General features: G+C 43.4%; 1 protein-coding gene across 1 annotated transcript in view; it reads left to right on the forward strand.

Annotated features, from left to right (window-relative positions):
• Positions 1-23732, forward strand: part of RFWD3 (ring finger and WD repeat domain 3) — a 46368-nt gene that overhangs the window by 20125 nt on the left and 2511 nt on the right. The window contains exons 5-12 of the mRNA XM_030829262.1: positions 2902-3096; positions 3184-3275; positions 9711-9825; positions 11095-11326; positions 14972-15122; positions 16989-17165; positions 19286-19500; positions 21399-21610. Coding sequence (XP_030685122.1) covers positions 2902-3096; positions 3184-3275; positions 9711-9825; positions 11095-11326; positions 14972-15122; positions 16989-17165; positions 19286-19500; positions 21399-21610 — 1389 coding nt within the window. The remainder of the gene's footprint in view (positions 1-2901; positions 3097-3183; positions 3276-9710; positions 9826-11094; positions 11327-14971; positions 15123-16988; positions 17166-19285; positions 19501-21398; positions 21611-23732) is intronic.

Consider the following 23732-nt stretch of genomic DNA (forward strand, 5'->3'; position numbering starts at 1 on the left):
CAGCCTGGGAGACTGAGCAAGACTTCATCTCAATAATAATAATAATAATGTTGTCCGGGCACAGTGGCTTATACCTGTAATCCCAGCACTGTGGGAAGCCAAGGTGGGTGAGTCACCTGAGGACAGGAGTTTGAGACCAGCCTGGCCAACATGGTGAAACCCCATCTCTACTAAAAATACAAAAATTAGCCGGATATGGTGGCATGTGCGTATAGTCCCAGCTACTTGGGAAGCTGAGGCAGGAGAATTGCTTGAATCCAAGAGGTGGAGGTTGTGGTGAGCTGAGATTGTGCCGCTGCTCTCCAGCCTGGGTAACAGAGCGAGACTCCATCTCAAAATAAAATAAAATAAAATAACACCTATACATCATTGTCCTCAATATGAGTTATTTACATCTGCTGTGAATTCTGCCAATCTCAAAACATCATTTATCATTTTTTGCATATTTCTATATGCTCTTTGTGTTTTTATTTGAGTCTGGCTCATTTTTCCCAGCTTAGTACATCTTGGAGAGCTTTCTGTTATCAGTACATAAAATTGAATCTTTTTTTTTTTTTTTTTTTTTTTGAGACGAGTGTCGCTCTGTCGCCCAGGCTGGAGTGCAGTGGCATGATCTCGGCTCACTTCAGGCTCCGCCTCCCAGGTTCATGCCATTCTCCTGCCTCAGCCTCCCGGTAGCTGGGACTACAGGCACCTGCTACCACACCCGGCTAATTTTTTGTATTTTTTTTTTTTTTTTTTTTTTTGTAGAGACGGGGTTTCACCGTGTTAGCCAGGATGGTCTCGATCTCCTGACCTGGTGATCCGCCCACCTCGGCCTCTCAAAGTGCTGGGATTACAGGCGTGAGCCACCGCGCCTGGCCTAATCTTGTTCTTATTAATAGCTACATGGCATTCCATCATACAAATGTATTTTGAGTTAATTCTTTTCTTTCTGCCTGCTGAGTTCAAGCGATTCCCCTGCCTCAGCCTCCCGAGTAGCTGGGACTCCAGGCACACGCCGTCACACCCGGCTAATTTTTTGTATTTTAGTAGAGATGAGGTTTCACCATGTCGGCCAGGATGGTCTCGATCTTCTGACCTCATGATCCACCTGCCTTGGCCTCCCAAAGTGTTGGGATTACAGGCGTGAGTCACCACGCCCAGCGAATTAATTCTTTTCTTATCATGTAAAGCATGGTTGGTGTATGGTGGCACACGCCTGTGTTGTCTGAACTACTTGGGAGGGTAATAATACTTTTTTTCTTGATATAAATCATGCTACACTGAACTTTTTTGAGATAAGGTCTCGTTCTGTCCCTCATGCTGGAGTGCAGTGGCACAATCATAGCTCACTGCAGCCTCAATATCCCGGGCTCAGGTGATGCTTCTACCTCAGCCTCCTGACTACTTGGGACTACAGGCATGTGCCACCACACATGGCTGATTTTTTAAATTTTTAACAGAGACAAGGTCTTGCCATGTTGTCCAGTCTCAACTCCTGAGCTCAAGCAATCCTCCTGCCTTGGCCTCCCAACAAGCTGGGACTTGTTTGATTACCACACTTGGCCTGCTTGGAACAATCTTATATAATTATCTTCGAAAATATTTGTGACTGGCTGGGCATGGTGGCTCACGTCTGTAATCCCTGCACTTTGGGAGGCCAAGGCGGGCGGATCGCGAGGTCAGGAGATCGAGACCATCCTGGCTAACATGGTGAAACCCCGTCTCTACTAAAAATACAAAAAATCGGGCTTGGTGGCGGGCGCCTGTAGTCCCAGCTACTCGGGAGGCTGAGGCAGGAGAATGGTTGTGAACCCGGGAGGCAGAGCTTGCAGTGAGCCGAGATTGTGCCACTACACTCCAGCCTGGGCGAAAGAGCGAGACTCCGTCTCAAAAAAAAAAAAAAAAAAAAAAAAAATTTTTTGACTATGATCATGGGCTGCATAATAGTTCAGTCTACGACAGACCACATGTGTGATGGTTGTCCCATTAGATGATAATACCAGGCCGGGCACAGTGGCTCACACTTACAATTCCAGCACTTTGGGAGACCAAGGCGGGCGGATCACTTGAGGTCAAGAGTTCGAGACCAGCCCGGCCAACATGGTGAAACCCACCACTGTGCTACAGTTGCCTATAGTATTTGGTACAGTAACATGCTATACAGGTTTGTTGTCTAAGTATGTAATAGTTTACACAGTCTAGGTTTATTTAAGTACCTCTGGGATCATTCAATGACGAAATCGCCTAAAGACGCATTTCTCAGAATGTATTCCCATTGTCAAGCAATGCGTGACTATATATCCATGAGATATCTCTAGCAGAGAGATTCCTATGCCAAAGGAAAGATATATGTGTTTTAATTTTCATGGTTAATGCCAAATGGTGCTCCAGAAATGTGTGCCACTTTACATTTAAGGCAACAGTATATGAGCATGTCCGTATCTCATTTACCCTCAACAGTGCTTGGTGTCATCAGCTTTCAATTTATACCAGTATAATAGATGAAAAATGGTCTCTTTAATTTGCATTTCTTTAATTATAAGCAAACACTTATTGACCATTGTGTTTTCTTGTAAGCATTTGTATCCTTTGTTTTCTTTTTTTCCCCTCTGGTACACATGAGTTAAATATTTTATAGCTGCTATTCTTTATATGGATAGCTGCTTTTCTTTGAGTGAAGGAAAAAGTACCAAGAATTTTATAAGATTAAAGAGTAGTATAGTTTTCATAGCTTATATTTTGCCACATTGCTTCTAGAAAGAATGACAAGTGATTCATAGGTGTTACAAGTTTTCCATAGCCCTTTTAATTGTTTGTATCATTTTTTTGCACTTCTGTTAATTTCTGAGTTGCACATCTTCTTCAAGATTGATTTTACATTTTCTCTAATTTGAATATATTCTGGTTTTCATGTAGCCATCTCCCCAGAAGTCTGAGCCTCTGCTACCTTCTGCTTCTATGGATGAGGAGGAAGGGGACACTTGTACAATATGTCTGGAACAGTGGACCAATGCTGGGGACCACCGGCTCTCAGCATTACGCTGTGGGCATCTCTTTGGGTATAGGTGCATTTCCACATGGCTTAAAGGACAAGTACGAAAATGTCCGCAGGTAAGAACCATAGGTAAGGACACATTAACATGTTAAGTCAGGCAGATTCCTAGAACCACTCTAATTATGTCCTGTTGGGTTCTTTAGTGCAACAAGAAAGCCAGGCACAGTGACATTGTCGTCCTTTATGCCCGAACCCTGCGAGCTTTGGACACTAGTGAACAGGAGCGCATGAAAAGGTAGGTGGTAAGAAAAGGTAGGTGGTAAGAGTATGCCTGGCTGGAATGTTCCCTTTGGTTCATTGTAGGCACATCTGAGAAAGAAGGTATGAGTCACTGGTAGTGAGGTTTTACTTGACCTGTGACTTGGGATCTCTGGGGATCATTGGCAGTCTGTCTTACAATGTTACTTATAATTCATGTCTGATCATCTTAAGGAAGTCTGCATCGTTTGCCTTATGTAGAGCATTAAACACAAGGATCTGGCACATTACTTAACTATTGCCAGTTTTGCTTCTCATATCCCTGAGCCCCCCCACAGCAGTTCTCCATACAGAAAACTCCTAAGTGAAGCTTTGCACATGCAGTGCAATGTAAAAAATTACCAGGATTTCGGAAGCACGTAAACAGTTGCTAGTAACACCACTCAGTATATGCTTCAAAAATATTAAAGAATATACACACCATTGAGAGAGGTGCAGGGACATGGGTTCACACTTTACTGGTTTGGATGTACACAGGAAAAGTCATTTTGAGACATCCTTGGAAATGTGTCTCTAAAGCCTTTGATCTAGTAATAATTGTTCAGGGATTCTAAAGAAACATTGAAGGGTGTGTATGAAGATTTACTTAATGAAACTTCATTTAGCATTGTTAAAAATCTAAGGCAAGGGGATTGCTTAGTTGAGTGAACGGTGGTGTATGCATGAACAGAATACTATACAGTGTTGAAATGTGCATATGTTGTCCTGTGGAAGCATGTTATTAGTATGATTGCATTTTTGTGAGCTAGAAAAAAAGTAAGGCTGCTGCAGTGGCTCACTCTTGTAATCCCAGCATTTTGGGAAGCCAAGGCGAAAGGGTTGCTTAAGGCCGGGAGTTCAAGACCAAGCTGGCCAACATAGTGAGATCCTGTCTCTATTTAACATTTTTTTTAAAAGAAAGAAAAAAAACACTATAGGTAGTCACTGTACAGATTATTTTAGTTTTCTTCCTTGTTTTTACTCATTTGGTCCAACCAATACTCACTTGTAGCATTTTTACATAATGGAAGATGTGTACAGAGAGGAATTTTGTTGAAAAGGCAAAATCTATAGGTGTGGCTGTAATGGGTGATTATATTTAAAAACAATTCACTGATTACAATAAGCAATTAGTACACTCTCCAGCCTCATTAGAAAAAGTGAAGAATTTCAAAATGCCGATACAGACTAATAAAACGAACAGCCTTGTACCCAATTTTATCAAATCTTAATATTTTGCCATATTGCTTTGAGCCTTTTTGAAAATAAATAGGCTGGGTGTAGTGGCTCATGCCTGTAATCCCAGCACTTTGGAAGGCCGAGGCGGGAGGATTGCTTGCGACCAGGAGTTTGAGACCAGCATGGGCAACATCGTGAGACCTTGTTTCTAGTAAAAATGAAAAATATTATCCATATGTAGTGGTACACACCTATAGTCTCAGCTACTCAGGAGAGAGGATTTCTTGAGCCCAGGAGGTTGTAGCTGCAGTGACCTATGGTCATGCCACTGCACTCTAGCCTGGGTGACAGAGTAAGACCCTGTCTCAAAAAAATAAAGATAAATCTGTTGACCAGGTCAAGAAGGAAAAAAAGGAAAGAAAATTTTAAAGAAGAAGAAGTGAATTACAGATACAGTAGAAGGGCCAGGCACGGTGACTCACACCCGAAATCCTAGCACTCTGGGAGGCTGAGGCAGGCAGATTGCCTGAGCTCAGGAGTTTGAGACCAGCCTGAGCAACATGGCAAAACCCCATCTTTACTAAAAATACAAAAAGTTATCCGGATGTCGTGGTGCACGCCTGTAATCCCAGCAACTCGGGAGGCTGAGGCACGAGAATCGCTTGAACCTGGGAGGCGGAGGTTACTGTGAGCCGAGATTGCACCACTGCACTCCAGCCTGGGCGACAGAGCAAGACTGTCTCAAAAAAAAAAGGTACACTAGAAGGCTTCCTGTGAACTAAGTTCTCCTTAATTCCATAGAGAACTACTTTCATGAATTAGGTGTTCATCATTCCCAAGAGTTATTATGTATTTGATTAGCTATATATGTATTTGTAAATTATGCATAGTATGATATAGAAAGTTTTGTTTTGGTTTTTGGTTTTTTTTTGAGACGGAGTTTTGCTCTTGTTACCCAGGCTGGAGTGCAATGGTGCGATCTTGGCTCACTGTAACTTCCCGCCTCCCAGGTTCAAGCAATTCTCCTGCCTCAGTCTCCCAAGTAGCTGGGATTACAGGCGCCCATCACCATGCCCAGCTAATTTTTTTTGTATTTTTAGTAGAAACGGGATTTCACCATGTTGGGCAGGCTGGTCTGGAACTCCTGACCTCGTGATCAGCCTGCCTCGGACTCCCAAAGTGCTGAGATTATAGGCGTGAGGCACTGCACCCGGCCAGAACGTTTTTATACTGTATGCAAATGTTATGTTAGATTATAATTTTTTCTTCTGTAGCTTGCTTTTTTGCTTAATTTTATGCTTCGGGAGTATATCCTAGTTGATACATGGGACTCTAGTTTTTTTATTTCAATTTCTTGATAATATTCTAGTTCTCTAGTCAAAATTAATCTGTTTAGGCCAGGCGTGGTGGCTCACACCTGTAATTCCGGGACTTTGAGGGGCTGAGGTGGGCGGATCATCTGAGGTCAGGAGTTGGAGACCAGCCTGGCCAACATGGTGAATCCCCATTTCTACTAAAAATACAAAAATTAGCTGGGCATGGTGGCACGCACCTGTAGTCCCAGCTACTCAGGAGACTGAGGCAGGAGGATAGCTTGAACCCAGGAGGCGGAGGTTGCGGTGAGCCGAGATCGCACCATTACACTCCCGCTTGGGCAACAATAGCGAAACTGTCTCAAAAAAAAAAAAAATTATCTGTTTATTTTTTACATTGGTAGACATTTAGGTTGTCTCCACTTGTTAATATTAGCCATGCTGCAGAAAAACAGGTCTAGCAATGGAATTGCTTTATTATAGGGCACATTTAATTTCAGCTTTACCTAAATATTGTCAAATTACACTTCTAACTTATACTTTTCTTGTTTAAAAAAAAGGAGAGATTTCTCATTTTTTCATACCTTTGCGAATTTTATTTATTTATCTTGAGACAGAGTCTTGCTCTGTCAGCCAGGCTGGAGTGCAGTGGTGCGATCTCAGCTCACTACAACCTCCGCCTCCCGGGTTTAAGTGATTCTCCTGCCTCAGCCTTACGAGTAGCTGGGACTACAGGCACCCGCCACCACGCCTGGCTAATTTTTTGTATTTTTAGTAGAGACGGGGTTTCACCATCTTGGCCAGGCTGGTCTTGAACTCCTGACCTCGTGATCCACTCACCCAGAGTGCTGGGATTACAGGCTTGAGCCACTGCGCCCAGCCAAAAAAAATTTTTTTTAAAGACAGGGTCTTGCTCTATCACAAAGGCCAGAGTGCAGTGGCGCCATCAGACTCCTAGGCTCAAGCAGTCCTCCAACCTTAGCATCCTGAGTAGCTGGGAGTACAGGCGCATGCCACCACACCTGACTTACAATTTACTAAATAGTATATTTTTCTGTACAAATTTTCATTGCGACTTCTATCCTTAATTAAGTTTCCGGGTGGGCGCATTGGCTCATGCCTGTAATCCCAGCACTTTGGGAGGCTGAGGTGGGTGGATCACGAGGTCAGAAGTTCGAGACCAGCCTGACCAACATGATCAAACCCTGTCTCTACTAAGAATACAAAAATTAGCTGGGCGTGGTGGCACACACCTGTAATCCCAGCTACTCAGGAGGCTGAGTCAGAAGAATCGCTTGAACTCAGGAGGAGGCGGAGGTTGCAGTGAACCAGGATCGCACCACTGCACTCCAGCCTGGGCAACAGAGCAAGACTCTGTCTCAAAAAAAAAAAAAATTAAGTTTCCATGTGTGAATGGGCTATAGTAGTCCCCCCTTAGCCACAAGGAATACATTCCAAGAGCCCCCAGTGAATGCCTGAAACCATAGTATGTTTTTTCTTATACATACAAACCTAAAGGTTAATTTATAAATTAGGAACAGTAAGAGATTAACAATAATAAGTAATAAAATAGAGCAGTTATACCAGTATACTATAATAAGTTATGTGAATGTGGTCTCCATCTCTCTTAACATATCTCAATATTTGTGGGTTGTGGTTGATCACAGATATCAGAAACCATGGAAAATGAAACTAGATAAGGAGACACTACTGTACTCTTTTGTTCCACGGTCTTTTTGTTAATTCTTTCTCCCATATTCCAAGCTATAATTTATTGTGGCTTTAATATATGTCCCCCCACTTTGTTCTGCAAAAGTGTTTTTTGCTATTTTTGGCATTGTTCTTCATATTAATTTTTTAAAATTAATTTGTTAAGTTCCATGAAAAAAACCTTTGGGATCTTGATTGAAATTGCATTAAAAATTATTATAGGGTAACTTGGGAAGTACCATCTTTGTGATAGTGAGTCTTTTCAGTCATGAACATTATGTAATATCCTTCCATTTATTCACTGTTTTCTTGTGTCTTTCACAAGTGTATTTTGCTTCATAAAGATCCTGCCTAGCCTTTTACTTTACAGTCACGTGCTGCATAATGACCTTTGGGTCAATGACAGATTGCATATACGATGGTGGCCCCATAAGATTATAATGGAGCTGAAAATTCTGTTGCTTAAGTGATGTTGTAATCATTGAAATGGCTTAGCGCACCAGGCGTGGTAGCTCACACCTGTAATCCCAGCACTTTGGGAGGCCGAGGCAGGTGGATCACTTGAGGCCAGGAATTTGAGACCAGCCTGGGCAACATGGTGAAACCCTGTCTCTACTAAAAATACAAAAATTAGCTGGGCGTGTTGGCAGGCGCCAGTCATCTCAGCTACTTGGGAGGCTGAGGCAAGAGAATCTCTTGAACCCAGGGGGCGGAGGTAGCAGTGAGCCTGGATCACACCACTGCTCTCCAACCTGGGCAATGGAGCGAGACTCGGGCTAAAAAAAAAAAAAAAAAAAAAAAAGTCTTAGCTCAATGCATTACCTTTTCTATGTTTAGATACATAAATACCATTATATTACAATTGCCTATAGTATTCAGTATGGTAACATACTACACACGTTTGTAGCCTGGGAGCAACAGTATATCGCTTAGGTGTGTAGTAGGCTATACTGTATAGGTTTTTGTAAGTACATTCTGTAATGTTTACACGACGAAATCGCCTAACAACATGTTTTTCAGAACATGCCCACATCATTAAGCTGCACATGACTATTTCTAGATTGCTGTTAAAATTGTTGTGAATGAATTTTTTAAATTGCATTTACTAATCAGTTATCTGATGAGGACTGCTGTTGATCTAATTTTTTTGGTCTTGAGTCCAGCAGCTTTGCTAAACTGTAATCGTTTTGTGGGTTCTCTTAAATTTGCCATAAAAATTAATAAGGGCAGCTTTATCTCTTCTAATTTTCATACCTTTTTCTTGCATATCTTACTGGAGTGGAATTCTGTCTTTGCATTTCATATTTTGAGCCTGTTTTTAGGTACATACAAATGTATGATTGTTATTCTTGGTGAATGTGTCCTTTTATGATACATTGTTCCTCATTATGCCTATTTATGCTTTTTCCTTAATTCTTTTTTTTTCGAGACGGAGTCTCGCTGTGTCGCCCAGGCTGGAGTGCAGTCGACCAGGCTGGAGTGCAGTGGCGCGATCTCGGCTCACTGCAAGCTCCACCTCCTGGGTTCACGCCATTCTCCTGTCTCAGCCTCCGGAGTAGCTGGGACTACAGGCGCCCGCCACCGCGTCCGGCTAATTTTTTTGTATTTTTAGTAGAGACAGGGTTTCACCGTGGTCTCGATCTCCTGACCTCGTGATCCACCCGCCTCGGCCTCCCAAAGTGCTAGGATTACAGGTGTGAGCCACCGCGCCCGGCACTTTTTCCTTAATTCTAATTGGTCTTTCCTTTGTTAGTATTTGCTTGATGTCTACTTTTGCTCTTTTTAACTTCAGATTCTTTTTTGGGTTATATTATTTGAGTATCTCATGAACAACCAACAGCTTATTGTTTTTTTTTTTTAATCCAGTAACCTTGGCCTTTTAACGTGTCAGTTTAATCTTTTATAATTTGCCATAGCTGAACACTAGATTAGCTCTGTTCTCTCGTTTTGCCTGTGGCATTTTTAGTCCCCATTTTCTAGTAATAGTCAAATTCCTGACCATCACTCCCTGCTTACCCCAAAACCTGTTTCTGGAGAGATTTTTCTCTTTTTATATTTTATTCACTATCATGACATATTTACAGCTTTTTCTGTTTTTATATATTATTCACTATCATAACATATTTACAGCAAAGAAGGTGCATCATAGCATGAACTTAACTCTGCCACCTTGATGGGAAGTCTTCTGTAGCCTTCCTAATCCCCACTTGTTGCTGGCTTTCCCCCTCTAGTTCCCTACTGAAAGAACAGATGCTAAGGAAACAGGCCGAGTTAGAATCAGCACAGTGCCGACTCCAGCTGCAGGTCCTCACTGATGAGTGCACTAGGCTTCAAAGGCGTGTTCAGGTACGTTTGTCCTTTCTAATCCAAAGAACTTTTGGAATAGGAATGGAAGAGGAAGCTAATGTTACTTATGCTCATCTCAGAAGTAAGTTGGATTTGCCAAGTTGTTTAGGAAATAAACATGACCAACTCCTTATTTTATTTTTGAGTAGGGCATCTGTTCAAAACTTACTACACACTTTATGAAGTCTACTGTAGTCTGAATTTTATTTTTTATTTTTTTATTTTTTTTGAGGTAGAGTCTCACTCTGTCACCTAGGCTGGAGTGCAGTGATGTGATCTCGGCTCACTGCAACCTCTGCCTCCTGGGTTCAAGTGGTTCTCCTGCCTCAGCCTCAGCATCTCGAGGAGCTGGGATTACAAGAGCCCACCACCATGCCCAGCTAATTTTTGTACTTTACTAAAAGTTGGCCGGGCTAGTCTTGAACTCCTCACTTCAGGTGATCCGCCCGCCTTGGCTTCCCAAAGTGCTGGGATTACAGGCATGAGCACCGCACCTGGCCTTACAATCTGAATTTTAGAAAAAATTAAATAGCCAACCAAGAATTCCAAGCTTGTTTAAGTAATTTTACCTTCCTAAATCTACCAGTAAAATGAGGGCTTTACCAGGAGTTTGAAGGTTACAATGAGCTGTGATCGCACTACTGCGCTCCAGCCTGGATGCCATGGGGTGACAGAGTGAGACCCTGTCTCCTTTTTTTTTTTTTTTTTTTTTTTTTAAAAAGGATTTTAAACAAAACCACCATTAAGGACTTTCAACCCTCATATTATGATTCTGTGCTCTCCTTATTTCACTTGCTTGTTGAAATACTGTAAAAACTCGGCAGTTCTGGCTGGGCGCGGTGGCTCACGCCTGTAATCCTAGCACTTTGGGAGGCCGAGGCGGGTGGGTCACCTGAGGTCAGGAGTTCAAGACCAGCCGGGCCAACATGGTGAAACCCCATCTCTACTAAAAATATTAAAAAATTAGCCGGGCATGGTAGTGGGCACATGTAATCCCAGCTACTCAGGAGGCTGAGGCAGAAGTGCTTGAACCCAGGAGATGGAGGTTGCAGTGAGCCAACATGGTCCCACTGTACTCCAGCCTGGGTGACAGAGTGAGATTCCATCTCAAAAAAAAAAAAACAAAAAAAAACTCTGCAGTTCTCTAGGATTCATGTTAACATTTTCATATAATGGACAAGAAATCTTCCTGTATAAGATCAAGGAATTGTGTTTGAGGGGAATATCAAATTAAAAAGCTTTGTATTTATAAAATCTTTTTCATTTTAGGACTTGCAAAAACTTACGTCACATCAAAATCAGAATTTACAGCAACCCAGGGGCTCCCAAGCATGGGTTCTGAGCTGCTCACCCTCCAGCCAGGGCCAGCACAAGCACAAGTACCACTTCCAAAAGACCTTCACAGTATCTCAGGCAGGAAACTGCCGGATCATGGCATACTGTGATGCTCTGAGCTGCCTGGTGATATCACAGCCTTCTCCTCAGGCCTCTTTTCTTCCAGGTAAAGAGTCTAGAACCTTAGCTTTCATGTTGTTTATTAGACTCCATATATTTATTTCCTTGCCCTTTTGGAAAATTCAAGACGCAAGGCTTAGCAAATCACCTTTCCCTATCAGTTCCTTGTTAATGCAAGTACCCCAGGGTGCTGCAAAGATGTCTTTACTGTAGTGACTTCATTCTGTGAATTTATTAACCAAGAGGGTAGAAATACTGATGACCATGATAAAGCAGACGGTGAGGTCCTTGGAAGTGTAGGTTACTGATACAGTCCAAGAAGGACTTATATGTCCTATTCAACTTACAGATTCATTTTAGACTGGAAATGTTTGACAAAACACTACCTTAAGGGTTAATTCAAGGTGAAACAAAATTTAATACTTTCAGTAGTGTTCAAGTTAACAATTTCCAAATAAGAGAATTTAGGGAGTAAATCGATTATTTTATTAATACTAGGTTAATTTTCTCAACATATTTTGTGCTTTTTAACCTTAATTTTAGGTTTTCTAAATGTTGAAAACCAAGTTTTTTCAAATGCTCAATTAAATCATTTCTAAATCTTGTAGATGTTTCTCCTGTCTTCAGCATAAGATTTCTGCCAACTGCAAGACCCCTTTGCTTTAGCATGGTTTTATAATGTTCCTTTATCCCATCAAAGTTTTTAATAAAAAGATTTATCATCAAATAAAACCAACAAATTGGAAAAATAGCTATTTCCTAATGTTCCCCAAATTGGGAATGTGTTCTGTTCTTTTTTTCTTAACATGTCCATTCCAGTCCGCTTGATAGTGTGCTGGTGCTGATTTGTCCTTGTTCCCCTTAATGATTAACTCAGTGTGATTTTTTTTTTTTTTCCTTTTTGAGATGGAGTCTCCCTTTGTTGCGCAGGCTGGAGTGCAGTGGCACGATCTCAGCTCACTGCAACCTCTGCCTCCTGGGTTCAAGAGATTGTCCTGCCTCAGCCTCTGGAGTAGTTGAGACTACATGTGCATGCCACCATGCCTAGTTAATTTTGTTTTTTGTTTTGTTTTGTTTTGTTTTTTGAGACGGAGTCTCGCTCTTTCGCCCAGGCCGGACTGCAGTGGCGCTATCTCTATCTAGGCTCACTGCAAGCTCCGCCTCCCAGGTTCACGCCATTCTCCTGCCTCAGCCTCCCGAGTAGCTGGGACTACAGGCGCCCGCCACCACACCCGGTTAATTTTTTGTATTTTTAGAAGAGACGGGGTTTCACCATGTTAGCCAGGATGGTCTCAATCTCCTGACCTCATGATCCGCCCGCCTCGACCTCCCAAAGTGCTGGGATTACAGGCGTGAGCCACTGCACCCGTCTATGCCTAGTTAATTTTTATATTTGAAATGGGGTTTTAACATTTTGGTCAGACTGGTCTCCAACTCCTGACCTCAAGTGATTCACCCATCTCAGCCTCCCAAAGTACTGGGATTACAGGCATGAGCCACCATGCCTGGCCACCTTGTTGATTTAAAGCCTATACCTGCGCCCCCACCACCCTTTTTTTTTCCCTCTCTGGCTGTCCTAATTCTGCTAGAAGAAAGTACAGTAAGCCACATACTAGAGAAGCTGAAGCTATCTTGAATCTAGGATTTGACGTATTTTTAAAGAATTTAACTCAGTTGGGCACAGTGGCTCATGCCTGTAATCCCAGCACTTTGGGAGGCCAAGGCGGGAGGATCGTTTGGGCCCAGGAGTATGAGACCAGCCTGGGCAACATAGTGAGACTCCGTCGCTATGAAAAAAATTTTTTTTAACTAGCTTGGTGTAGTGGCACACCTCTCTGGTCCCAGCTACTTGGGAGGCTGAGTTGGGAGGATCAGTTGAGCCTAGGAGATCGAGGCTACTGTGAGCCATGATGGTGCCACTGCACCTTAGCATGGGTGACAGAGTGAGGCCCTGTCTCAAAATATATATATATATATAAAGTACTTAGTAAAAAATAAATGTTATCATAGCCTAGTAAGAGAACAGAGTAACAAGAAGTTTTAAAAGGTTATTGGTTTTTGTTGGTTATTTTCCCCCCCTTCGGGAATGTGGGTACTTGAATGTCATCTCTTTCATTTCATTTCAGACAGATGTGACATATCTTGACTGACAAATTATTTATTTTCATTCTCTATTGTTCACTATTCCTTCTGCATCTGGAGTGTCTGTGGTTCTGGTGAAATATTCTCTTGTCTTTCAACAGCTTTATTGAAGTATAATTGACAGAGAGTAAACTACATATTTAAAGTACACAATTTGATGACTTTTCACATATGTAATACACCCCTGAAACCATCACTACAATCAAGATAACTTTAATTTTTTTTTTTGACAGAAGATCTAGTTCTGTCTCCCAGGCTGGAATGCAGAGAGGGGTGTGATCTCCTAGGCTGGAATGCAGGGAGGGGTGTGATCTCAGCTCATTACAACCTCTGCCTCCTGGGCTCAAGTCGTCCTCCCACCTCAGCCTCTCGAGTAACTGGGACTACAGGCTCGCTCCACTACGCCCAGCTAATTCTTGTATTTTTTGTAGCAACAGGGTTTCACCATATTGCCCAGGCTGGTCTCGAACTCATGATCTCAAGCGAGCCATCCACCTCAGCCTCCCAAAGTGCTGCGATTACAGGCGTGAGCTACCATGCTTGGCCATGAACATATGTATTACCCCAAAAGTTTCCCTATGGCCTTTTATAATCTCACCTGCCCCTCCCTCCTCTCCCATCCCCGGCAGTCACTGCTTTTTGTCACTACAGATGAGTTTGCATTTTCTAGAATTTTACATAAATGGAATCATACAGTGTTACCATATTTTGGTCTGACTTCTTTCTCGCTGCATAATTTTTTATTGTAGTATATATTAGTAGTTAACTCCTTTTTAACAGGTAGTATTCCATCACAGGTGTATACAATAGGTTTGTTTATCCATTTACCTGGACGTTTGGAATGGGTTATACTTTTTCTTTTTTTTTTTTCTTCTCTTCATTGTCATGAAGCAAGCATGGATTGTACTTTTTTTTTCTTTTCTTTTTTTTTGAGACGGAGTTTTGCTCTGGTTGCCTACGCTCTAGTGTAGTGGTGCAATCTCGGCTCACTACAACCTCTGCCTCCTGGGTTCAAGCGATTCTCCTGCCTCAGCCTCCGGAATAGCTGGGATTACAGGAACTTGCCACCACGCCTGGATATTTTTTTTGTATTTTAGTAGAGACAGGGTTTTACTGTGTTGGCCAGGCTTGTCTTGAACTCCTGACCTCAGGTAATCCACCTGCCTCGGCCTCCCAAAGTGCTGGGATTACGGAGGTGAGACACCATGCCTGGCCTGGGTTGTACTTTTTTAAATAAATCATAGGCCGGGCGCGGTGGCTTATGCCTGTAATCCCAGCACTTTGGGAGGCTGAGGCGAGCAGATCACCGGGAGGCAGAGGTTGTAGTGAGCTGAGACTAAGCCACTGCATTCCAGCCTGGGCAACAGAGTGAGACCTGTCTCAAAAATAAATGAATAAATTGTAACACTGGAGAATTTTTGTTTGACCAGCTGGTTCCCAAGGACTTATATGCCAAGAAAGATGGACAAAGGAGCTACTTGAAAAAGTAGTTTGCATTGCCCTAGGTTCACTTTCAGTGATCTATTTCATACTATTTTGCCTTTTTCAGGCTTTGGTGTTAAGATGTTGAGTACTGCCAACATGAAGAGCAGTCAGTACATTCCGATGCATGGCAAACAGATCCGTGGACTGGCATTTAGCAGTTACCTCAGAGGCTTGCTACTCTCTGCTTCCCTAGACAACACTATTAAACTGACCAGGTGAGTGATTTGGGGAGGAAGGTGGAGACTGGGCTCTTTGGTGTTGAGTAGCATGGAATTAGTATTGGTGTTATGATGACCTTAGCTCTGTTTTTTTGGTCTGAGACTGTGTCTTCTGAGATCCATTTAAAATATATTGCTTTTAGAAGTGGGCACAGCAGGTTACAAAACTGTATGTGTTTCCTGTTTCTTTAAAACTATATATATTACAAAATATGTCTTAAGTATATATATATTTTTTTTAATTTTATTTTTTTTTGAGATGGAGTCTCACTCTGTTGCCCAGGCTGGAGTGCAGTGGCGCGATCTCAGCTCACGGCAAGCTCCGCCTCCCGGGTTCAGGCCATTCTCCTGCTTCAGCCTCCCGAGTAGCTGGGACTACAGGCGCCTGCCACCACGCCCGGCTAATTTTTTATTATTATTATTATTATTATTTTTAGTAGAGATGGGGTTTCATCGTGTTAGCCAGGATGGTCTGGATCTCCTGACCTTGTGATACGCCAACCTCAGCCTCCCAAAGTGCTGGGATTACAGGCGTGAGCCACTGCGCCCAGCCTCTTAAGTATATTTTAAGGAGATGAGAATAAAACTCTAAAGTTAGTGGAGACCAGGCGTGGTGGCTCACGCCTGTAATCCTAGCACTTTGTGAGTCCGAGGCAGGCGGATCAGCTGAGGTCAGGGGTTTGAGTCCAGCCTGGCCAACATGGTGAAACCCTGTCTTTAATTTGTGGAATGACAGGATGGAGGGAGCTTTGGTACCTGACATCAGAGTCGCCATACCAGGTTGGTACTGTTTACTCCTGGTCCTGGTCTGTTACCTGGATAATTCTGTGTAACAGAGATGTTCACCAAGCACTCACTGCCCTTGGGTACCATGATGACTTCTTTTATACCCTTAGTCACGGCGTTTTATCTGTCACATGCTCTGTGAGTACTGTGAACCAGATGTGAGTGTGCTCCATGCCTTTATAAGTATTGTTTTAGGCCGGGCGCGGTGGCTCACGCTTGTAATCCCAGCACTTTGGGAGGCCGAGGCGGGCGGATCACGAGGTCAGGAGATTGAGACCACGGTGAAACCCCGTCTCTACTAAAAGTACAAAAAAACTAGCCGGGCGTGGTGGCGGGCGCCTGTAGTCCCAGCTACTCGGAGAGGCTGAGGCAGAAGAATGGTGTGAACCCGGGAGGCGGAGCTTGCAGCGAGCCAAGATCGCGCCACTGCACTCCAGCCTGGGTGAGAGAGCGAGACTCCATCTCAAAAAAAAAAAAAAAAAAGTATTGTTTTAAAAATAAGGTAGAAAAATGTTACATACCAGAGTGTTGATTGGGTTATTATTTATTTATTTTTGAGAGAGAGAGAGACTCACTCTGTCACGCAGGCTGGAGTACAGAGGCGTGATCTCAGCTCACTGCAACTTCTGCCTCCCGGGGTTCAAGTGATTCTCCTGCCTCAGCCTCCCGAGTAGCTGGGATTACAGGTGCACACCACCACACCTGGCTAATTTTTGTATTTTTAGTTTCGCCATGTTGGCCAGGCTGGTCTTGGAACTCCTGACCTCAAGTGATATGTCTCCCTCAGACTCCCAAAGTGCTGGGATTACAGGCATGAGCCACCATGCCCAGCCCTTTTAATTTATTATTTTATTTCCTTACAACTCAAGAGGAAAACCTGTGTCCCCCAAAACAGATGTTACGGAATTTAAAGGAGTTCCCTGGGCAGATCCTAGAAAAAATAGGGAATCCAGATAGTTTGAGTGTATGAGTGTGTTCTCAGTAAGGATTAATGATCATTTAAATGATAATCTTTACATCTTTGTCATGTATTTGATTTTCTTAATGCAGTTGTAAAAATCTTTTGTAACTCCACAGCCTGGAGACAAATACCGTGGTCCAGACTTACAATGCTGGACGTCCTGTCTGGAGCTGTTGCTGGTGTCTTGATGAGACTAACTACATCTATGCTGGACTGGCCAATGGTTCAATTCTGGTATATGACGTGCGAAACACGAGCAATCATGTGCAGGAGTTAGTAGCTCAGAAAGCCAGGTGGGGAGCCACTCACTCTTTTCCTGGTGGTAGCAGCTTTCTCTTGGCTTATTATTGTGTTAACTGTCTCTTCAGTGGGTGTTCCACAGTTGGTCACAAATCCTCACAAATTTTTTGAAAATCCACTTGGTCTCACTTCAGAATCAATAACATTCTTATTAATAAGAGTTTGTGTTCATGCTATTTCATATGACGGAGAGTTCCGGTACAAGTATAGCCAGGTTCATAGTAATCATCTAACATGGCAAAGTAGAGTCAGATCTATATTCAGAACCCAGCTCCACTACTTAGAAGTTGTGTGACCTTAGTTGTATTTTCTTGGCCCACTGTGAGCTTAATCTGTAAAATCTGGTCAATGTAGACTTGCTTTAATAGCCACATGTCGCCGGGCGCGGTGGCTCACACCTGTAATCCCAGCACTTTGGGAAGATGAGGCGGACAGATCAGGAGGTCAGGAATTTGAGACCAGCCTGACCAACGTGGTAAAACCTTGTCTCTACTAAAAATACAAAAAAATATTAGCCATGCGTGGTGGCACATGCCTATAATCCCAGCTACTCAGGAGGCTGAGGCAGGAGAATCTCTTGAGCCTCGGAGGTGGAGGTTGCTGTGAGCCGAGATTGCGCTGTTGCACTCCAGCCTGGGCAACAAAGTGAGACGCCGTCCCAAAAAAAAAAAAAAAAAAAAATAGCCAGATGTCTAGAACATAGGAAGAGATCAGTTAAGGGTAACCTAATCAAGTGATTTAAAACTTCCCTAATCCAAAGCTAAACCAACTTGTTTGAAGATACCATATTATTATTACTTATCATTTAATCCAGTTATGAGATTGAGAAGTTTATAAAGTCAGCCCAAGTTCTGAGGATGAATGGCCACCAGCACCACTCTGTCTTAGAATGTGTTGAGCTGCCCTGTAGGTAAAAAGTTATCAAAAGGGGAGTAGGGTCTGTGACCTGGCCAAAATGAAAAGTATCTTAACAGATAATTTAGTTTCCAATTGGATATATTAAAAAGAGCAAGGAGAGCCAAACATAAAGATATCACGAAAGTAATAATTCTTTACTGAAACCTAGGCCCAAATAGAGTAGACAGTAAAATATGGCAAGGTTTTTTTTGTTGGTGGTGGTAGTGGTTTTTTGTTTTTTTTTTTTTTAAGATGGCGTCTCACTCTGTCACCCAGGCTGGAGTGCAGTGGCACAGTCTTGGCTCACTGCATCCTCCACCTCCCGAGTAGCTGGGACTACAGGCGTGTGCCACCACACCTGACTAACTTTTGTATTTTTAGTAGAGATGGGGTTTCACCATATTGGCCAGGCTGGTCTCAAACCGGTGACCTCAAGTGATTCTCCCACCTCGGCTTCCCGAAGTGCTGGGATTACAGGCGTGAGCCACCATGCCCAGCCAAACACAGCAAGTTTTAAAATAGCAAGGAAAGAATATTTGTATGTATTGTTCATTTTTATTTTTGTTTACTTTGATTACCTTTATTGTGATGGGGAAAATGAAATAAAACAGGCAAAGTAGACACTTTGGCAACTTTGGCATGAATGAGTTCATAGCAGAAATGAGTTCATAGGAACACAGTCTGAAGGATGATATTTCTGAGAGAATTCTTGGCGCGTAGTCCGGTCATATGCTTGCAGAAGGAAATTTAGAAAATCTAAAACAGTCCTGTTTCTGAATTAAAATGTAGCTGCTTTTAACTGTATTTTAATTGTGGGGTCTGTCAACTACAACTTGGGATCTTTATTTTGTTATGTATATAAGCTTTGTTTCTTTCCTGACTTTTCTTATGTGGCTAAACCCATTTCCAGAAGCTTCACATCAGTCAAGCTTCCTAGTAATTGTGATCTTGTATCCCTTAAATTTCCTAGTTCTTCTTTTCCTTTTCTTTTAGAGCATCTGGTATCTCCCCTGAAATTAGTTGCAGAATATTATATGTATGTCCTTTTGTTTCTACAGAGAGGGTTGATAATTTTTATCAGATATCAGAGGATAGTGACTAAAGGCATTTAAACTCCTCTGTAGAGGTGGGAATGTGCTTGAGGGTTCCTGCTAGTGGGGTCTGGAGCCGTCCGAGTTTTGAAATGTGAGATACAGTTTCCTTACTTTCCTTTCAGATGCCCGCTGGTCTCCCTGTCATACATGCCCAGAGCTGCCTCAGCTGCATTTCCATATGGTGGGGTGCTGGCTGGAACCTTGGAGGATGCTTCATTCTGGGAACAGAAAATGGACTTTTCTCATTGGCCTCATGTGCTGCCCTTGGAGCCAGGGGGCTGCATAGACTTTCAGACAGAGAACAGCTCCCGGCACTGTCTTGTGACCTACAGGCCTGGTGAGTAGTGCTGGGGTCTCCCATAGTTTATTTGGGAGCACAGTGGTAGAGAAGAGGGAAGGAGAGTTTGATCCTACCCTTTGGGTGGCTGTGGTACCGCTCACAGGCTAACAACATATGTTGTAGCTCTTGCTACTACAGGGAGGATGGTGGCTCCAAGCTCCCGCACAGAGCCTGCCTCCCTGCTCCTAATGTGTGAGGACTGGAGCATATTCTGCCAGGTACTCCTGGAAGTGAATTAGCCACTTAGGAGCCCCTACAACTTAGAACAGTAGTGGAACAAGGGGGCCAGCTCTAGGTCGTTGAGCCGCCTTGAAATCACTTTGTATCTTCTGCCTGCCTCTTACTTCCCCTGAGAGAAAGGCCCAGATTAGGGCAGCCATGTAGTGGCTAGCATATTGAAATGGACAACAATGGTTGTGTGGGCCCAGCCAGCTGAACATCTCTGCCTCTGGAATCAGAGGTGGAACCCGTAACAGCAGACTGTGCTTCATTCACAGGTTCTTTCTAGGCTAAGCTGCATGAATCTAAATTCCTGGTAAACTGTACTGATGGTCAGTGTTCTAGGTTTTTTCTTTCTAATTTGGTCTTGAGGTCTCTGTCAGGAGAGTGGCTATAAACTCTAGCCCTGTCCTGCCAAACACTAGGGAGTTCATTGTGAGTGTTCATAGTGTGCCTTTCACAGGATACTCCTTTGTCCTGGCAGATGGCCTAATGCCTGCCTGACCCATGACCAGATGTCCCTCTCACGGGAAACTTGTTTATACTGGCAGGTACCCTTGTGGCTCTTGTCTGACCTGTGTCCAGTTCATTTCCCTTGAGATAGTGACTCTATAGAAGAGCCCTGACTAGGAAACAGGTTAGGTTCAGGTGTGTTGGTCAGGTGAGACGCAAAGGAGGCAATGCACAAAACACAGGAAATAAAGGAATCAGCTTACTTGACAGATCCCACAGAGAAGAGGGCAGCATGCTTCAGGGGCCAATGGGAAGAAGGGGGAGCCATCCAGGACAGGCCTGCTCCCTTAAGGGTGGGGTAGGGGTGGAGGGGAGGGACAAGTGGGCTATATTTCAAACCTCTGCTCAGGGAAGGGATGTTTTAACTAGGCCAAAATTGACAGGGTACATCTGGGTTTCAAATAATTTATGCTAGCCCTAAAAACAGATGCTGAGGTAACAACTGTATTAAACAAATTTATAACAGTCAGGCAGATGTATAGTCAGAGTTAGTCATTAAATGCTCACACTTCTGCTAGTTGTGGGTGGGTCTACTCATGTTTTAAGTTTTGTTTTAGCTGAGAAACATCTCAGTACCACTTCAGACCTTTTGGCTGTTCGTCATCCCACAGTTCTGCTGTCTCCAAGACTGTGATTTGCTGTGACTGGTGTACAAAGCCTGGGGGTCCTATTTTGTTATCTCGCTTTTGTTTGCCTCCCAGCAGAATTTCAGATACATGTTTCCCTTTCTGTAATAGCATGCTTTCACTTTATAAAAATGTGCAGTCCCAGGGGCTAATGAGGTTCTCACTGGGGGAAGGGAAAAACCTTTTACTGAGAATTCTTGAGAGAGAAATCCCCTAGCAGAGGTCTGGCAGGAGACTGATTTTACTAAAACAGATAACTCACTCTCAGAATTGTTTTTCTCTTAAGCAAAAAGCTGTTGTAAATAACTTGATTCCAGGAAGCCTGCGGTTCTAAATTTCATTGATGCTAGCCTACGATTCTAAATTTCACTGATGCTATGATAATTGTTCTTTCATTTGTTTTGTAACTGTTCTTGATGGTTTAATGCATTTATAGCTTTTCCATACAATTAGGTTGTAAGTGTGTGAGGTTTGGGTACTTGGTTAATTTTTTGTGTAGCATCCCCATGGTGCAGCACTGATTTCTCTGTCCCATAGATAAAAATCACACCACCATACGAAGTGTGCTGATGGAAATGTCCTACCGACTGGATGACACTGGAAATCCAATCTGCTCCTGCCAGCCTGTACATACATTTTTTGGAGGACCCACTTGCAAACTATTGACCAAAAATGCCATTTTCCAAAGCCCAGAGAATGATGGCAACATCCTGGTGTGTACTGGGGATGAAGCAGCAAATTCTGCCCTGGTGAGCCTGTTATTTTTTACTTTCATATAAAAAGTAGTTTTGCTTAAAATATTGGTAAGGGAAAACGTGAACATTTTTTTACAGAAGCTCATAAAGCAAAAAAGTGTAAGTTCTGCTCTGTAACCCCACATATCCGCATATGTGTGTATGTTAGGTTGCTTGGTTTCCATGAATCATGCTTTCCATATTGTTTTGTAGATCTTGACTCACTGCTGCAACCTCTACTTCTTGGGTTCAAGTGATTCTCCTGCCTCAGCCTCCTGAGTAGCTGGAATTACAGGCACCCACCACCATGCCCGACTGATTTTTGTATTTTTAGTAGACACAGGGTTTCACCGTGTTGGCCAGGCTGGTCTCAAACTCCTGACCTCAAGTGATCTGCCGGCCTTGGCCTCCCAAAGTGCTGGGATTACAGGCCTGAGCCATTGCACCCAGCTGAGATGTTCTTGAACCTGAGTCTGATTAAGGCCTAGAGTAGCACTGTCCAGTACAGTCACACTAGTCACATGAGCACTTAAAGTGTGCTTAGTGCCAAGGAAGAACTTAATGTTTAATTTTAATCAAGTTAAATATAAACTTGTGTGACTAGAGGCCATCATATTGTATAGTGCCACTCTAGAAGCTAGTGCTGACTTTCATTGACTAGAGTTGCAGGGAATAGAGGAGAACAAGTTTAATGATAGCACAGAAAGCATATACACAAGTCCAGGTTGTGGGCGTTCTATAAGATAGCTGATCCGGCTTCCACAACAAGTCAATGGCAGAAGAAAAAAGGTGGGATTAAGGTGTGAGCCATGGCGCCTGGCCTGTCCTTTTTTTTTTTTTTTCTTGAGACAGTCTCGCTCTGTTACCCAGGCTGGAGTGCAGAGGCACAATCTCGGCTCACTGCCACCTCCACCTCCCAGGTTCAAGCAATTCTTGTGCCTCAGCTTCCCAAGTAGCTTGGTGCACACCAACATACCTGGCTAATTTTTGTATTTTTAGTAGAGACAGGGTTTTGCCATGTTTCCCAGGCTGGTCTCAAACTCCTGGGCTCAAGCAGTCTTCTCACCTCAGCCTCACAGACTGCTAAGATTACAAGCATGAGCCACCGTGCCTGGCCCTCTCTACTTTTTTTTTTTTTTTTGAGACAGGGTCTCGCTCTGTCGCCCAGGCTGGAGTGCAGAGGTGCAATCTTGGCTTACTATAACCTCCACGTCCTGGGTTCAAGTGATTCTTGTGCTTCAGCCTCCCAAGTAGCTGGAACTATGGGTGTGTGCCACCATGCCCGGCTAGCTCTACTTTTTAATGCTTCAAAATATTTTTCATTTCTTTTGTTCGTTTGTTTGTTTGTTTTTAAGCGACAGTATCTTGCTCGGTCCAGGCTAGAGTGCAGTAGTGCAATCATGGTTCACTGTAGCTTCAAACTCCTCAGCCTAAGCAGTCCTCCTTCAGCCTCTTGAGTAGCTGGGACTGCAGGCATGCACCACACCTGGCTAATTTTTTCTTGTAGAGATGGGAATCTTGCTATATTGCCCCGGCTGGTCTCAATCTCCTATCCTCAAGCTGTCCTCCCATCTCAGACTCCCAAAGTGTTGGAATTACAGGTTTGAGACACCATGCCTGGCCAATAATAAATTTTTAGAGGCCAGACACGGTGGCTCACGCCTGTAATCCCAGCACTTTGGGAGGCCAAGGTGGGCGGATCACCTGAGATCAGGAGTTGAAGACCAGCCTGGCCAACATGGTGAAACCCCGTCTCTACCAAAAATACAAGAAAATTAGCCGGGTGTGGTGGCAGGCACCTGTAGTCCCAGCTACTTAGGAGGCTGAGGCACGAGAATCGCTTGAACCTAGGAGGCAGATGTTGCAGTAAGCCAAGATCGCGCCACTGCACTCAAGCCTGGGTGACAAGAGTGAGACTCTGTCTCAAAAAAAAAGAAAAAAGGTGAGTTCCATGAGGGCAAAGACAGGGACTTTATCTTACTGACCCTTCTGTCCCTAGAAGAGGCTGGCACATTGAACGAATGGAAGCTGGGCTTTATTTTCAGATCCACTTACAGGTAGACTAATTGCTGATTACAGTAGGTGAGGCTGTACCTGAACTATGTCAGGTGTGCTGACTTTGAACAACCTTGCGAAG

This window comes from Nomascus leucogenys, chromosome 2 (assembly GCF_006542625.1).
Source record: "Nomascus leucogenys isolate Asia chromosome 2, Asia_NLE_v1, whole genome shotgun sequence".
In the NCBI taxonomy this organism is placed as follows: Eukaryota; Metazoa; Chordata; class Mammalia; order Primates; family Hylobatidae; genus Nomascus; species Nomascus leucogenys.